At 40.0% G+C, this 17988-nt stretch overlaps 1 protein-coding gene across 1 annotated transcript in view; it reads left to right on the plus strand.

Moving 5' to 3' along the window:
- The window catches only part of SH3BGRL2 (SH3 domain binding glutamate rich protein like 2), a 41565-nt gene extending 23830 nt beyond the window's left edge, over positions 1–17735 (plus strand). Inside the window, exons 3-4 of the mRNA XM_042817563.1 lie at positions 11978–12058; positions 13121–17735. Coding sequence (XP_042673497.1) covers positions 11978–12058; positions 13121–13129 — 90 coding nt within the window. The 3' untranslated portion in view covers positions 13130–17735. The remainder of the gene's footprint in view (positions 1–11977; positions 12059–13120) is intronic.
- Positions 17736–17988: the final 253 nt, after the last annotated feature.

Raw genomic sequence — 17988 nt, forward strand, 5'->3', positions numbered from 1 at the left:
CTTTGCATACAGAGAAGTAAAATTAAGATACTTTGGAAAGACTGTAAAAACTGAACTTTTTTTTCCTCAGAAGGCACCATGTGGCCTTTTGACAGCACGATTTTAGTTCTCTCCACTGCTAGAGTGTAGATAGACATTATAATTTTACATTGAACATCCCTCTCTACCATTTGTCAAATGAGTTTTACTGGAGTCCTTGTGTGCAGTAATGGAGGACAGAACAATGACTCCCTCCCCCTCCTCTAGCAGCTAAGGACCTACATAGATTCTTCTTCACTCACCTCCCTTTCTACCCCTGGCCCCTCACAGCTTCCTGCCCAGGGCAAGCAAGTGTGGAATTGGAGGAATGAGTAAAAGAACTTATGGGTTGAGATAGAGACAGTAAGACAGTGTAATAGGTAAAGGAAAAGGGAGAGGATGGAGCAAAAAACCAGTGGTGCAAATGTAATCACTCACAACCTTGAAAAGAGAACCAATGCCAACCTAGTCTAAAAGTGATAGCTACTTTGTTTTATTGCTTGCTGGCATTCAGTATCTATTTGGGCAGTTTGGATCAGCTGTCCTAGCTGTGTATGCTCCCAACCTGTTGCCCACTCCCAGCCTACCCATGAGGGAGGTAAGAAGGGAGCCCACTGAGAAATGGAAAAGGTTTTGCTGCTGTGCAAACACAGAGGAGCAGTAGCAAAACACTGATGGGCTATTTCAGTCACAGACCCAAAACAAAGCACCATAGTATGAAGACAACTCTATGCCAGCCAGACCCAGTAAAATCTCTATTTCTTATTCTGTACTATTTGTAGTTCATATCCAATACATCCTCAACACCCTCCTTCCCCCTGGTATTTTTATATATACTTAAGTATCATTCAGTTAGTCTATGGGCCATCCCCATCAGGTGTCTGTTCAGTTCATTTTTCCATGACTTGGAATCCATCTGTTACAGTGCTCATCCAGGAGAGGGGTTGGCTTGGACTGCTGGGCATTAAAGCTAGCTCAGGTTTGTTCACTGGCACACTTACCCAGTCCTTTACAAGGCTCACGCACCTTGCCACCCAGGGATTGATTTTCTCGGGTCATGTTCCTGGACAGCATTTCCAACTGGCTACTTAATTTTATGTGAAGTCATCATCAGCTGCAGTGCATACAATAATACTTAGCAATTTGGTTACATAGGGGTATTCAAGAAACTGGAGGCCCGTTGTGATATGGGTGGGAGCATCTGCCCTGGAGGAGCAGAAGATTTCATTCTTCCTTCTTTCATGAAATGGCTTTTGGACTAGAGGAGAAAGAGCTATTTGCCAATTGTTTCCACAAGATGGTTCCAGAGTACTGGCATGGTAGCAATGCAGGGGCCACATACAAGATTAGGCTGGAGGCCAATTTTTTTATCGTAACTCTCCCAGGCAAAGCAAAATTAAGTGATAACACTGCAAAAGATGAAAGCAGCCATTAACAACCCTTCACATTTATACAGAAAGAAAAGGAAAAAGCAGTGGAGCAAGTAAGAGAACAAGAAACTTGACTGAGAACAGCATTGTGATCAGCAGCAGAAAGTAAGAGCCTGCCAAATAACAGCGAGGTAAAAAGTTTGTTCTAGCACGCTATTATCAAGTCTATTGATGTCTTGAATGCATCTTGAGTTCCTGTTCAGGTGCCAAAGCAGGCTGCTATGAGTTAACCTCTGTCAATACCAAGCAACAGTACACCTGCTTGCTCATCTGACACTCCAAGCAGGTCAGGGCAGAGAATAGGAAGGGCAAAAGTGAGAAGAACTTGTAGGTTAGGGGAGACAGCTTAGTAAGTGAAGGAAAGGTGAAAAAACACCAAATAATGCAAACACAGTCACTCATCACATCCCAAAATCAGACCAATCTCCAGCAAGTCTCTGAACAATGGCTACCTTAGAAGACAGTTCTCCCTGGTGTTTATTGCTGAGCATGTATTTATATGGTCTGGTATACCCAATGGCCAGCTCAGGGAGTTGTCTCAGCTGTGTCCCTTCCCGACTTCACTGCAGGAGGCAGTGGAGAGCAGAGTTGGAAACAAAGACTTTAATGCTGTGCAAGTGCTGCTGGACAACAGCCAGAACGTTGGTGCATTATCAAGGCCAGACCCAAAGAAAACAAGAAATTAAAGACTGTAGTTCATTTTCTAAGTTTTCCTAACTCAATTATTAGCTTTCAAAGTTAAAGAAAAATTCAGTGCTCTATCTCTCATTCTATATTTCCCTAACAGCCAGATCAGTAAGTTTGCTCATGAGTTATTCAGATTCTTATGTAAAGAACTGCTGATAGCATAGACTATGACACTAAATCAGTATCCTGCAGGTTAAAAACACTGTTGAAAAAATGAATGGATAAATAATTACCCTGCTTACTGTTATCTTTCTTGCACAAACACAGGAAAGTCCAGGCAAATGGAGAGGTCATTGCAGACTGGTACATTTGAGGCAAATTCACAGGGGGACTATAATATGATGCCAAGAACTGAAATGCCTTAATTTTGGGCATGTGGCTTCTGGAGTGAGGTTTGTAGACGCTGAGCAGGGCTTTAGCTTCTTCACCTGATTGGCGAGGAGCTGCACCTACACGAATCCAACCAGGATCAGCAGTAGCCAGAACACTGGGCATGGGGAGTTCTTAATGTTGCAAGCAAGAAATACTGAAAAAGTGGTGTCTGAATTTAGTCCTGTGTCTCACACCTCCTTCTTCTGTTCTATTATATCTCCACATTTGAATTTGCAGTCTTGTTAGTCTAGAAGTGAATCCTGGATCTGTTCTGGAGGTTAGAAATCGCCCCTTTCCCTGTGAAGCTGCACTCTGATTTTAAGCTTGAAAAAGGTTTAAGTTAGTGCTTTGAAACAGTGATAGTTTTCTACACAGAAAATCTGCCACTGATGTGAAATTGTCTGAAATTTAGGCTAACCAAAATTAAAAGGAAATCTGTTTCCAGATGGGAGTTGTAGGGAAAATATTTACACAGCAGACTGACTCTTCTTTCTCTTCTTCTTCCTTTTTTTTTTTTCCCCTCTTGGAAGCTGTCCAGATGGTTTAGTGTATTAGGGTAAGCACTGATACACTGTCCAGTGGGCACAGCAGTAGAGACAGAGATAGTTGATATTTATTGTCCTTCCCTGAAATGCAATATGTGACTATCAACGCCATCAAAACAGTGAAGGCCTATAGACAAAGAAATAAAATAGGTCAATGAAAGGGGGTCAGTGTTCTCAAGAAACTATTCAGTGCACAGTCAAATACTGTTGCAGTGATTTCTGTGTACTGTTAAATTTCTGTCTTTTTTATTTTTTAAGATGCTTTTTTTTTTTTTTTTTTAAATGTGTAAAATGACAAGCTGGTAACTACTCTCTAATAAGGAGAAAAGAGAGAATTTAAGAAATCTGACTAGAGATCATTCCAGAGTTTCTGCTCTGGCCTGCCATTGTGGAGCTTGTTATGCAGAGTTTGAAAGATGTTTCTTTGGATCCTGAAGAAAAGTGGCATAATGCCCTTCCAGCATGACTGCTGTATGGTCTTCAGTTCCGGAGCCAGGGCAGTTGTGAGGCTAATGTGGTATCCAGCAAGGCTGCATACAGGTCCTTGCAGCCTTGCATGGATATTGTCCAACTCAACAACTTGGTGGTCCAGTTTAGCCTTCAGAAGAGTGATAATCTCACTAGATAAAAGTTCAATTGAATGCTCAGGTATTGTATAATGTCTGTTTAGATTAATGATTAATGCTGCTGAAATCTTCTTTACTGTAGTGGAGAGAGTAAATTTCTGAGCACTGCAGTTTTAGCCTGAATTTTCTGCTTTCTGAACATTACGTATAGCTGTTTCAAGGTAAAGTAGCAGGCATGTTCCTGTAAATTATCCCACCATTTAAAGGTAATAGCTGTCAAAGACTGGATACATTTTGGAGATATCTTAGTCTGTTTCAGATACTATTTCCTAAGTAGAGTAATACAGAGTGTTTATGTAGTTTGAAGGAATTAAAGATGACCAGTATAAAACTAGAACTGTTACTGTAATATAGCAAAGAATACTGCTTCATTTTTTATTTTTTTTTTTTAAATTACATTGATGTTTTACAGACATAGGCCACTAGCAGTTTTGTTTGTGATCTTAGCTCTCCTTTTGCCATACTTTTTTGGAGAAAAGGGATTTATTCTTTAGTGGGTCAGGATGACTTTGACTACTGACTTCTGTAAAAGACCCAGGCTTCTAAAATATGCTAAGGATGAGAAAACTCATTAAGTGGCAGTAATATACCGAGAGTGCATAGTATAGTGCAGGATATGGATGTAGCAGTGTACTGGAGCAGTACCTACAGAAGGCCATGGCAGTGGTCAGGGAACAAGAAGATGGAAACAAGTAATACACTACACCATTGTACCACTTGTAATCATGCTAATATAATTAAATTTTAAAAAACACTTTGAAGATGCAGCAGTTGTAGTTGATTTATAAGCAAACATTACACCAATTCACTGCAGTACCATTACAATTTTTGTGGCTTTCTTCTTTCTTTAATACCTTGCCATTTCTGTTCTTCCAAAGACCAAAGAAAACAAAGAAAAGGCTGAAAGATGTTTCTGACAGTCTCATTCCCAAAAGAAACAAATGGAAGAGGGGAATCCATTATTTTTCCTTCAGTGCTCTAAGATGTCACCTGATCTCAGTAAAAGTAAAATGTTCTAAGAGGAAAATCAACTAATGTAGTTGGCATGTCCATTGTAAAGTTATAGGTGCCTTGAAACATGATCAACATGAAATATGTGCATGCAGAGTTTTTGTGTAGGATGGTTAATTTATATCTTTTAGCCGTGGTTTCTTGTGAGAGGGTGACTACCACAGTTCACTCCCTGGTGTTTCAGCTCCTCCCTCCTTTCAAACTCGTGTCATTGTCAGATTGGATAATATTGAAATTGTCTAAACAGCTTAACAACATGATAAATCATAGAATCATTAAGGTTGGAAAAGACCTCTAAGGTCATTTGGTCTGACTGTTCACCTTCCACCGATACTGCTTACTAAACCATGGTACACAGCTGGATCATGTTCAGCCAAGTGTAGACCAACACCCTCAGGTCCTTAATCTCTTCACAGTCTTTCAGCCATTCTGCCCCAAGCCTGTAGTGTTGCCTGAGGTTGTTGTGGCCAAAGTGCACCTCTTGTGACTGGTTGCCAGCTGTATTTAACTCCATTCATCACCAGTCTCTGGGCCCAGAACTCCAGCTAGTGAGTCTCCAGCAGAGTCTACTTGTCCACGAGCAGCCAGCTTCTCCAGTAGAATACCATGAGTGACAGAGTCAAAGGCTTGGCTGAAGTTTAGGTAGACTACATTGAAGACCTTTTCCTCATCCACCAGTTGGATCACTTGATCATAGAAGAGGTGAGGCTAGTCAGCAGGACTTGCCTTTCATAAACCTGTGCTGGCCAGGTCCGATCACTCAGCTTCCTGCGCATGTTGTGTGATCTCACTCAAGATTATCTGTAAAGGTGCTGAAAAAAGTTGCTAGAAGGTGCACAACAGTGACATACCTGTTATCATCCATATTTCTTGGATGTACACTCAAATATTTCCTGCCCAGGTGGGCATTCTACCACTTTGATATCTTAATTTTGAGAGGCCTTTCTGCGCTTGGACTCCCTGTGCAGAGGTGAGGGACGTTAGCTCCTGGATATGTGATGACTGTGTATCCTTTAGTGATTGTTGAATGAATGGCAAACGTAATAACAGCCTGATTTTAGCATGTAACTGTCCAAATAGTAGAGCTGTAGCTGATATGGGCCTCCTTTTTATAAAAATATAAAATGTTTTTGGAAGCTACAACTGGAGAGATTACAGAAATAAGTATTTAGCCCATGGGAGAGGACTAACAAATTGCTTTGTAGAATCAGTTATATAAGCTCTTTAAAAATCCTGTCCATAGATCTTATCAGGAAGTTAGCTAATGGAAAACTAATGTTTAGACTGCCCTGTGTTGTGCAGGAAAGATTTTCTTAGTTTTGTGTATTTATATAATACTGAGAATACACGTGCACATATGTTCATTCTCCAAGGAGAGCTGTGCTGAGTAAGGCTTTCCATTGTAATCCTAATCAGATCAGTGAATGAATGTCATCTGTCCCCGAGAACTGAGCTGCCCTTTTTAGGAAGGATGCTAACAGCTTGTTCTCAATGGCCCACAGTATTCACTTGGTCAGTAGCAGAGTGCTTGTTCAATGTGTTTAAATTATGAATTGCCCATTATTTCTTGAAGAGTACCTTATCTCTTTTATAAGAATAGAAAGGTCATGATCACATATATATATATATGTTAAAAAAAAAAGGTTGCTAAAGAGAAACAAGTTAAAAAAGCATGGCAATAGAGGTCTCTTTATATGCTGTCCAATTAACGATTACATTTTTAAAAATCTGCATCAAAAAGCAGTGCAGGCTACTGGGCAGGCCGCTTGTTTTTCTACTTCTCTGTGTGGTGAACACCTGATAAACAATAAGAATCTGTTCGAAATGTTTAACAAGTTCCCTCTTTCTCTTCTTGCAAATTAAAAGCTAATGTGAAAAAAAAAAACAACTTGCTCTTTTAAAAATGCTTACTGGAAACATTTCTCTCTGTGCACACTGTCTTTGAAACTGCAGTAGGTAAAAAGTTTCTATTCTCAATTGCATTAATGTATAGACAGTGTCTGCATAATTGCTGACTAGTAGACAAAATTTGCTTTGTGCTAATGTTTTACTTTGGCCCAATGCCATCACTCTTTTGTTATTACCCTTGAAGGACAATTATTTACGCTGATCTACAGCATCATCAGTTTTTACTTCGATGTGCAGCCAATATTTTCTAGCAGCAATTGTAGTGTTATTTAAACAAGTCTCAGTTTACCTGCTTAACAAATGGTCAGCCACATTATTTATGGCAGTGTCTGTAATCACAACATTCAAATGATTTGATCTCATAACAATAGGAATACAGCACACATAAAGAGTCTGCATTATAGTCAAGATGCGGCTGCTCCTGTAGCCAGGTTGAGCTTTGTGAACAACTTGGTGGTTGCTGCTGAGAAAAGAAAAGCTACCCTGGAAGTGGAACTTCTAAAGAGCAGAGATTTCCCAAGGGCCAGCAGCTTTCCTACCAGGATAAGCTGGCATAAAACCCACATAAATGCCAGGAAGCTGTAAGGCATTTGTGTTGTAATAAGCCATCAAATCCTAATTACCAGAATGCTCTCTACCAGGTCAAAGAATAAGCAGCTCTTGCTTCACTGTAGCATTTGGGCAGTGAATGTGAATTACCACCTGGGGCAACTTTGCTTCTGAAGACCTTTTCAGACACAGTCTGTCTCTATCCTGGTTGGAGTCACACAACAGGAGCAGGGAAAGCAAAAATGAGCTGTATGCTACTGTCTTGAAAGGCCAGCAAGGTCTTGCATTGCTCTGAAGGTGAGCAGTTGAAACTTAAGTGTTGTTAGCTTTGTTTATTTTCAACAAAGCGAGAGCTCATTATGTCCGCTAATCTGTTCTCCAGTAGCTCCTCCTGCATCTTTACTGCCCTGGTGGTAAAACAGAGGCTGTATCCTGGTCAGACTGCTTGATGATCAAGCTGCTGCCACCTTTACAGATGAGAAGCCAAGTCTGAAGCAGTCATGTGGCTGGTATCCTGTTAAGCATTTTCTGTCTTGAAATATCCTTTTACCAACCCCATTTGTTGTCCCATTGCTTTTCCATCCCCTCAAACCATCCAGAGATATTTTTTTTTATCCTGTCTAGCACTCCTTATTCTATGTAACCTTTCAAACCCTCATCTTCATGATTTATCACTCATATTTTTTTGTCTTTTCAACTTTTCCAGAGGGATTGAGCGTCTCTGTCATTGATTATTCATGTCCACTGTCCCATTTATTTTATTAGCTACTAAATTTGCCATGGTTTTATATGTTAATAAAGTGTAATTAGCAGCTCTGGGAAGCACAAGGATTGTAATAAGTAATACAGTCACATTTCTGTCTGTGCACATAGCTGCCTTTTGCACTGGGGCTGTGGGTGCCAGTTTGCCACATCTGTGCACTTTTTTAGTTTATCAGCTGATTTCTGAGTGTCTCCAGGGCATGGGTGTACCAGGGTCAAGACAGCACTACTCTGCTGACTCCAGCAAAGCCTCTGTGCCTGTGGATTTGGCAGCAAGGACATGGTAGTGAAGCCCAGTGCAGAGCAGGGAGCCATTGCCTTGCCAAAAATAGTGGATGGTGGGTTACTTCATCTTTAGGAGTCCCATGGAGTGTTTTAAAGGGGAACCCCTTAGACTGCAAATGTGCTGTGCTCCTGCCTGACCTTAGCACCATTTTCCTTCCTCAGCCTCAGTCACTGTCTTTCTATTTGGCTCAAATATCCACAGACCTCCTTATAAAGGTCAGGTGAATGATGGGGTGTATTTAGAACATGTTATCTTTCATATATTACCAGGAAAGCCAGAGATACTCACTTTGAACTCTTGCCACACACAGGAGTACAGCAAAACTGATGAGTCCTTGTGACTATAGTACTTGAGATCACGTTTCTCAAAAATCTCTTAAGAAACTGCCTTACCAAAGTGATTTCTGTCAAATTTTATAGAGTTATTATGCATTTTTGTAATGTTTTTTCAAAGTATTTTGAGGTCATATATTTTCATTGCAGTCATTAATAAGAAAACTCCTGTTTGAAATTTTATTGCTGCTTTGAAAGTGTGGTGCTTTTTCTTCCTAACCCGCAGTAAAGCATGAAAGTGTCAAAAGCATTATAGTGAGTTTTGTAATGCAGATATTTCAAAGCATGGGAGAAATTTCTTCTAGCTGATCACCTTTAGGTCGTTCAATGTTCTGTTCATTTTAAAATGAATGAATGTGTTGGGTTCTGTGCTCTTATAATCATATTCTTAGTTCATCTCATTAGTTAACCTTCAGGGTGTTTTTAGATAGTGAGTCCAGGTCTGATAGTCAGCAAAAATGTGGGATAAATTTAGGCGTTCTTCTAGAAGTAAAAATTGATAATTAGCACTTGCAGAAAGCTTTTGATGATTGGTTTCTGGAGGTTAATGTTCATAGATACTGGTGCATGAGCCAGTCGCAAAGTCACTGTCAGAGCAAGGAACGCAGCTCTAATCCTTATGATGCTATTTTCTGGCTGTCACTATTTCCACACCCTGTTTTTCTTTCACATTTCTTATGAAAACATGAAAAGAGCATGGTCTTAAGTGGTGATGGATGTAAAGCTGATTGAGACATCAGGATTAGGAAAAAATATAGGACTTGAAAATGCTGATGCAAGATGAGGACTCAACTGAGCGATCTTCTCTTGGACACTTCTGAGGCAAACAAGTCACTGGGGGCTCATAAAAACTGTTTGTGCTTTTGAAAGGAAAAAAAAAAACTCCTGGCGGGCTGTGAAAATGATGTTTGCCTTGAGCCATGCAGCTGCAGAAATGCTTGCTGTAGCTGCCTGCCTGCAGGTTGGTTGCTAACAGTCTTCAGGTTTAAAAAGAGTAACCTAAGCCAATTTAAACCTGCCTGAATGCCAAAAGGGTGCCCTTATTTTTCTCACTGTGGGTTGTACTCATCCACTGCTCCCCTACCTTTGTCTCCAGAGACAGATGACACATGTAAGGATAAACCCAGGGTGAAAACAAAAGGCTAGTTCTCAGATCATACTGTCTTCACATGTGCTTGCTTATACAGCTCATGCTCCTCATGGCTTTTCATCTGCTTTAGCAGAGCCAGGCTGGATCCTTTTTAGATTTAGCAGCATCTGTGCAATTTTCTGGTTTTATTCTTAGAGGTCAAGGGCTTAATTGATTGTCTTTTGGCAGAGCTGCAGTATTTAGGTAAAAAAAATTAGGTATTTGATGATTACATTGCTCTCTTTTCATCCGTGGCATTGTTGGTTTTGCTTCCAGTAATGTTTCAGCTCATACCATGGCCTAGTTGTGAGATCTGTCAACTTTATCTGGATTTACTTTGTGCCTATTAATTTTAGATATATGTTAAATCAGAAATTAGCATCAGCTCATCACCCTCAAGGATTTTTCATTAATGGAAACATGTCTATTTCCTCTATTTAATTGTATGTTGTCAAAGTTAGGTAGAACAGGCTGTCCCTAAAAGTAGTAAGGAAGGAACTTACAACTGTCTCATATATCTCCATATGTTAGCATTTTAAAACATAATGGTAATAGTTCTGTGCTCATAATGATAAGCAGCATCTGTCTGCAAGGTCTATTTTCCAATCCATGATGCTGATCAGTGCAGGAGACTGTAATTTCCTATGCTCCGGTGTGGCTTTATTCCTTCAGGCATTTAACTCCCCTGGCAGTGAAAGCAAATAAACTTGGCATTTCTCATAGGGCCCAGAGAGTAGGTGGCATTCATTGGAAATTGTGTATCACACTTGGAGAAACATTTTTTTTTGCTTCCTACTTAGGAGCTGAGAAGGCAAAATGTAAACACGAGTGATGGTAGGCTAGGCTTTAGTAAACTTTGGTTGGAAGATAGAAGGTTCTTAATCTTACTATAATGATACACCATACAATACACCATTATGGCCTTCCAACGACAGCCAAGTGAAAGATTTTTTCCTTTTCATCTAGAGCTTCTTTTGCTTAACTTACATGGTCCCCTGTGATTGTGGGTGGCTTGTGAGTTTACAGGTTCAGGAGAAAGCAAAGGTGGAAGGAAACAAGTGGGCAAAGCAGATAATGCTGGGCAAAAATTGAGGTTGAATTTCAGTGATAGCAGCACCTGTAACTATTACAGTGAGAAATCAGTCTCAAAAACTAACAAGATCAGAGGATAGGAGCAAAAGGAGCACTAGCTTTTGAGGTCAGGAGCATTGCAAACCACTACCATGCAGATGGCAAGTATGTGGAGGTGCAAAGACTACCTGTACTATTCTGTACTGAAAGTGTACATGTGCACAGTCAATATTTAAAGGGATTTCTCTTAGTGGATACATTTAAGTTAAGTGTAACTACTGATTTTAGATATTTAGAAATAATTGCCACATAATGAGCATATAGCTGACATTTCCTGACACATACATGGTATTTTACTTGTCAGAAGTAGTTAAGTAGGGAAGTAATATTCCGCTTTATAGCCATGTGTAGAAGGAAAGGAGTCCGAACTGGGTGCTTTTATTGTTTGTCAGTGGCCATAGAGGAAATCTTTACTAAACTGCTAAGAAAACCTGAAACTTCCTGGCTTCTTGCTATTTGCCAATTCACTAAATTGTGCTCTGTTGTTCACTATTTTCCTTAAAAACTGAAGTCTATCAGCTTTCTGATGATAGAAGAGCAGCAGTTGTCCTATGCAATAACAGTAAAAGCAGTAGTAACACTTTGAGATCAGACACTGATTTTAAGCAGCTCAAACCTAAAATGAGCATAGTTATGGCAATGAAACTTTTTTTTTTTTTCAACCTTTCTATAAAATAAAATTCTTTATGGTAACATTTCATTTATAATCATGTGATGTGTCCAAATCTGAGGTAAAATTGCTGACTTCAAAGGATGAGAGTTGTAGTGAAGTCTCTTCCACCACAGAAGAAGTGGAGAGGTCATCTGGAGGTTTCCACATTAGTTTTTTGTTTGCTGAAATGCATGTTGGAAACCTCATAGGAAGCTAGTTTGAATTTTTGGGCACCTAACTACTTAAAAATATATCTGCAGTGGATTTCTTGTTCATGCAAATCCATGTTTATATTTCTCTACCAAGTAAAGTAGTGAAAGGTGTTTCAGTTAGAGAATATGTGCATTTTTTCATTTCCTTTGGAGTTGGTGATGTCATTACCTTTCAGAATAAGTTTGCACGGGAGAGAATGGGTAAGTATCAATATTTTCCTGAACTTTGTTATGTATCACCCTTAACTCTGATCTGGGAAGATCAAGCAGGAAAACACGAACACAGATGTTGACTCATTTTTTTTATTTTTTATTTTTTTCTTCTAGGATTATGATTGCTTTTTTGAATCGAAGGAGAGCAACACTGTCTTCTCCTTTCTTGGACTGAAACCTAGTTTGGCACCTAAGGTCGGTGTAATATGGCAGACTTTTCATGGAATACTTGAAATATTGAGACTGAACTTTCCTTAAACTGAATGAACTTTGCATCTAGATGCACAGCTACCATGGTAGCTATTCGTGTTAATGAGGTAATTGAAATAGTCACAAAGAGAAGTAAAGCATTTAAAATAAAAAAAATTCACATAATGAAGTTTGAGAAGTATATTTTTGTGTCACATCATCAGTGTAAATTGATAGCAACTGGCTTTTTTAACTGGACAGAGATAGTCTTGATCACTGGAATGTCTGGAACTTAAGTCACCAAAATGTCATTGTGCTGGCCAACAAAGACAGCACTTATGATTATGCATTATTGTTTTTTTAAATGCTGACTAGATGGAGCAGCCAGGAGTTGCAGAAACTTTTTGGGTAATAATTAAAATGTAAAGAATACGAATTTGCAGAACAGAATACAAATCCAGTAAACATATTTCTGTTGAGGACAGTATAATATATGAGGTTTTATTGCCACCTGGAAGCCTGAATAATACCTTCAAATGGCTGTATAGAGCACCTTTGAGCATTAGATTAGAAACACAGGAGAGGATTTTCTTCCCTTTGCTGCTGTAATACAGCTGTGGTTGGTAGTAGTGCTGCTTCAGGCCTGGATGGTAGCTCTTTTGTATATACAGAGTTACACATCTGTCAGGAGTCTATTTCTGGACTGCCTGGAGGAGAGGAGTAGGAGGGAACTTCATCAGGGAACCACAAAAGCAGGTTATTTTGGCAGCATGCCTTGCTTTGGAGCTTGAATAGTCCTAGGAAAAAGATGTTCTACTGCAATCAGAAATAGCAGCTGGTATGCAATAATATTCCTGGGAAAGAGCCTGCTACAAACCTGGAGGATTGTCATTACAAGCTTGGCTAGAACACTCTATCAGTCCGATATTGTTTCAGAGGGATGTGTCCTTAGCTGTTTTGTGGACCAGGGGTAGGAACATCCTATTGTGAGAGTTACAGACACAGAAAATGAATATGTATTCATAGCGTTAATAATCTTTTTTTCCCACTCTCTTTTCTTTTAAATAGGAGTCATAACCCCAGAAAACCTCTCTGAAGTATCAACAACTGCATCTTCTGGATGAATGACCTTGTTCTTTAGCACGTGACAGCTTCACTTATGGATCACTGTGATAGAGCAAACGTATCCTTACTAGTAGTCTGCTTGCTATAAGATGGTGCTCTCCCACCAGTGTGGAGTTAATAAGATGTATATGAAATAGGATTAAGGCTGGGCTACGCATCTTCCTTTTTAAAAATACTCATTGATGGTAGCACTTCTATCTTTGCATTGCTTTTGCAACTAGCACTGATATTCTAATAGACACATTGGTTTAAAGATAAGAAGTGGAAGTGCAGGGCTTCTGTCATTCATGAATAAATTCATACAGACAGGTTCCTTATGTTTTTAATTCTACCAACTACTGTTTCTGAAATTACCTCATCAGCACAGTTAAAATGCTGGTGGTTATTAGAATGATTGTGCTAACTACTATCCAGAAACAAAAAAAACTGTTGATCTTAACATCTTAAGATCTCAGTTCAAGCCAATAACTGCTGTATTTTTATTCTACATTTATTTATTATTATGTTTATGCTAGATCATTTTTATTGTAAGAAACATGAGTTGCTAACCTTTGTCATGTAAACCTGATTTGCCTCATGATACCGGTTCTTTAAAAACAATTGTTATCATGAACGGGGTGCCAAAGCAAAATATCTTGACATGGTTCCTTTTCCAAATGAGTGTGAAATGCATGTGAAATCATGTGATGAAACTGTACTGGTTAGTTCAAAAGAAGAGGTCTCATAGCTAAAGATTACATCGTTATCTGTTTACCAAGAAAGATTAAACACCCGAAATTGGACAGTTGGACTGTCTAAAAATGAAATTTTGCCAAAACTTTGAATTGACCTGTTATCAAGCACATCTCCACCATTAGCCACATAAGAGTCAGAGAGATACTTTTGGAGAGAGCGTTCAGTCCTCTATATTGGTAAACACTCTGCCACTGCCCATCAGCATACCTAACTCGCCAGGCTGTTGTCCTACCTATGTCCCCATGTATGGAATGGTGGAGGTGCCTCAAAGACAGTGAGAAAACTGAGCTTGTACTTTGCTGGACGAGGCCATGAGAGTCAACTCAACTGAGGAACAGGAGCCAGGTGGAGATTGTTTCAGTAGAACTGTTAATGACAAACATAGCAGATGCAAGGCCCATGACTTGCCAATAACCATTACAAAACGTGTTCTGGAAAGAAGTCAAATTGCATTCTGTGTTTTGAATCAAGTCTGGCTGTTAAAATAAGAGCTATGCTGTAAACTGTCTGATTCTTAAATGACTTCATAATGACTGGATAGTGCTACTCAAATGCACATCCTCACGTCTTTGCATAAATGAAGGACAACCAATCATGTGGGAAAGCCTTTTTACGATCACAGAATCTCTGAAGCCCAGCTTCTTCTAAAAGGTGTCAGAAATGAACCCTGTCTGTGTAACAAATCTCATGTTCTATAAAAGTCAATAAACATGCCGTCCTATGTGAGTTAGTTGGAAAGGACAACTAGCGATCATCTGGTCCAGCTTTCTATAAACCAGGACTCACACCAACACTAGCTCAGGTCAGATGTGGACTTGTTTAGCAGTGTTAAAAATGTCCAGAGATGGAGGTCTCATAACTGTCTATTTAAGCAGTGCTGCAGTAATCTCCTACCATCCAGCCTGTTCTCCCAGATAGTAACTTGCAGCTATCTTTTCCAGCTCTCACAGGAGGAGTTTGGCACCACCTTTTTGTGACCCAAGATAGTAGCAGGGTACCATTAGATCACCTCTTAGTCTTCTTGCTAGACTAAACAAATGCAGCTTTGTTAAACTCTCTTCATAGACTCTGTGTTTCAGGTCCCTGACTGCTTTGGTTTGGTGGAGGGCTACTCTCTCCAGTTTCTCCTACTGGAGAAAAAGTGTATAAAATGTTTCAGAAGTAGCACTCATCAGTACCAAGTAGTGCATTGCTGGCCTATGCCCAACCTGATTTTCACCAAATCCCGCAGTCACCACCTCGAGGACAGAACTTTGCTTTTGTTCTTTTCAAACTTCAGGAGGTTCCTGTTAGCCCAGTCATCATGGCTATTGAAATCCCCCTGGACTGAAGCTCTGCCAGCTGTTTTCAGCCACTCAAGTTCTATGTTGTTCGCAGTTTGCTGAGGGTACATACTAGATATTTCTCCAAGTCCCTGCCAAAGATGCTGAATGATAGAACATTAGCCTCTCAGATTTTGGATAAGAGCCTACTCAAGACTATAGAGGTATGATTTGAGAAATGTTCGTGACTACCAGTTTCTGGAGTAAAGAACTGGTTACCTTCCTTTCGGTGTTGTCTCAGTTACAAGCTGCTTACATCTCTGTGACTTTTCCCTTTAGTACAAAGACAAGAAAGCTTTATAAAAGGAGATGTTAAGCTTTAAAATGATATCCATCCATAAATCTTTGGACCCTCTTTGGTCCCTCTTTAGACCCTTGTTTATCTCTTCAGCTCAGCTAGGGGAGCTAGATGGAACAAGAGCACGCATGGATTTCGTGTCCATGGTGGTATTTACCAGACAAAGTCTTGGTTAGAGCATCTTCTCTAGAGGACCCCTTAATGGGGGTTGATAACATTCATATGTATGTCTGTGTGTATACAAGTATATATATATGTATTTTTAGGATTTATGTTGTATGTAGTAAGTTATTATTTCACTCTTGTCACCAATCCCATATTTTCATGAGACTTGACCTTTAATATAATATAAGAAGGGAATGTGACACGAGATAGAGCTGTACATTAACAAGTTCTATGTAATTATTTTTTTTTAAGTTTAAGATTCTTTAACTTAGAAAAAGAATACAGATATAAATTGAGATAATTACACAGTTAATTACAGAGAAGCCATCCTGGATTTATCATGTACTTGATATATTGTAAACTTAGAAAACTGCCTGAAGTCCCACTTTTGAAAAATCGACACAAGTGAGTAAATCCACTTGAATAATCCCAGGGGAAATCCCTGGCTGCCTGTTGCAAAAGGCAAAATCTCACTGAATTCTCCAGGGATGAAATTAGTTTTATAGAATTCTTCTTGAACACTACTAACTATAGAATAGAAATCTCCAGCTCAATGGAGAGCAAGTTCTGTCACAGCCAAAAGGTGAAAGTAGCTTATTTCAGAGCATTCCTGTGGGTGCAATCAGTTGTATGGTGGGCAACACTAGCTCCGAAGATATCCTGCTTGTTTGCGTGGATTGGTGGTGTAAGTCCCTTGGAATGTTTGCTTTTGAATTACAAGAGGCTAGCTAAAAGCCAGAGAGTATATATGTTGCTTGAATGTGAATTTTGTCTGTTGTGCAACAGCCTTATTTTTGTAATTAAAGCAAGTAGAGTTCTAGTTTGTTACACAAGATGATCTGGAATTTTTTAAACCAGTTTTGTAATAATGAGATGTAACTATTGGATAATGGAAAAGTTCTGTGGAAATGAGCTGTTTATTGAAAGAAATAGAAAATTCCTAATTTTGTTTAAAATATTTTGCATATAAAGGTGATCCCAATTTTTAGCTAATATTTGTAATTACCCCACTTTTTAAAGGAGAGAGTAGTGTGAGCTAAACTTTAAATATTTATACCTAGCTGAAGTTGTTGTGTGGGCCTATGTGCGTGCACACGTTCACTGTATCAGTGGCTTTATAGAGATGTTTTTGCTTGTGCCACACACTGCTGGATAGTGCCTTGTCAGAGAGGGGGCTGTTACTGTAGGGTCTTCTCAGATGTGCTCAGCTTTCAATTCACAAATGGGTAGTTTCTATTATCTCTATTTTTTTAAATAAATCACTATGTTGATTCTGTGGCCTGAGTCAAGAGACACGTGCATTGGCTGTTTAGAATCAAACCTTCCAAGGAAGTGGATGTGGAATAAAGCCCCTAAATCTATCTCTATGCTTTAAAGTAACTCTCTTATGGAAGCATTGAGCAGCCCAAGTGTTATCACTAAAATGGAAAGAGGCTGCCAACTCTTTGTGGGTGTCTTTTTTTGTCCCTCCCAGTTCCTCCACCCCAGTCAGGCCTTTCATTTAGGGAGTCCAGTTCTTGTTGGAATCCCATGATAGCAAAGTGGGAGCCTGAGATTTTAGGCAGTGACTTGAGAACTGCCTTCACAGGAGCACAAGACGGGGATCTTCACCAGGTGATGCCAAATCCTGTCAGTTTTAAGCAACTTCCCCACTGGTTTCTCTAGAGCTTGGCGTGCGCAGTGCAGGGAAGTGTAAGCACGAGCTGCTTGCCTCTTCACCCTGAGGAATTTGGGAGGGGAAATGGAGAGCTGCTTCTTGAGGGCATTCCTTCAGCCAGGGCAGATCCACCTCATTCCTTTCATCCTGTTCTTTGCCTCATCCTCATATGCTTCATCCCATCCTGCGCATACCTGTGTGCAAAGCTCCTGCTCCCCACCGCTTGTAACACTGCAAGAGCAGAGCTGGTGCTCGCCTCGACGCGGCCTCGGTGTTCTGTAGCTCGGTGCGGGAGGGAACATGTTGCATCCTAGACTGTGTACACGTGGAGTTTGAAATTGTGTATTAAAACTGTGCTCGTCTAATAAAAAAATGTAATTCGGAAAAGGCGTTTGGACTGTGTTGTGTGTGCCAATGAAAACCACGGCGAAACGCCGCTCTTTGTCCTTGCTGCGGCTCCCTCTGGTGACAGCCCGGTGCTGTGGCTTGGGATAATTGATAGGCACTATGGAAACGAGGCGTGGCTTGGGCCAGCAGCTCTACTGGGAGTGCATGCAGTCCTCTCTATGCCACAGTGCCTGCAAGAGATAGGGCTGAAGGCTTGTTTTCTTTTTGCTGCTCTTAATTTGTGTGC

This window comes from Centrocercus urophasianus, unplaced genomic scaffold (assembly GCF_019232065.1).
Source record: "Centrocercus urophasianus isolate 14NV4802_14NV808 unplaced genomic scaffold, USGS_Curo_1.0 seq_10, whole genome shotgun sequence".
NCBI lineage: Eukaryota > Metazoa > Chordata > Aves > Galliformes > Phasianidae > Centrocercus > Centrocercus urophasianus.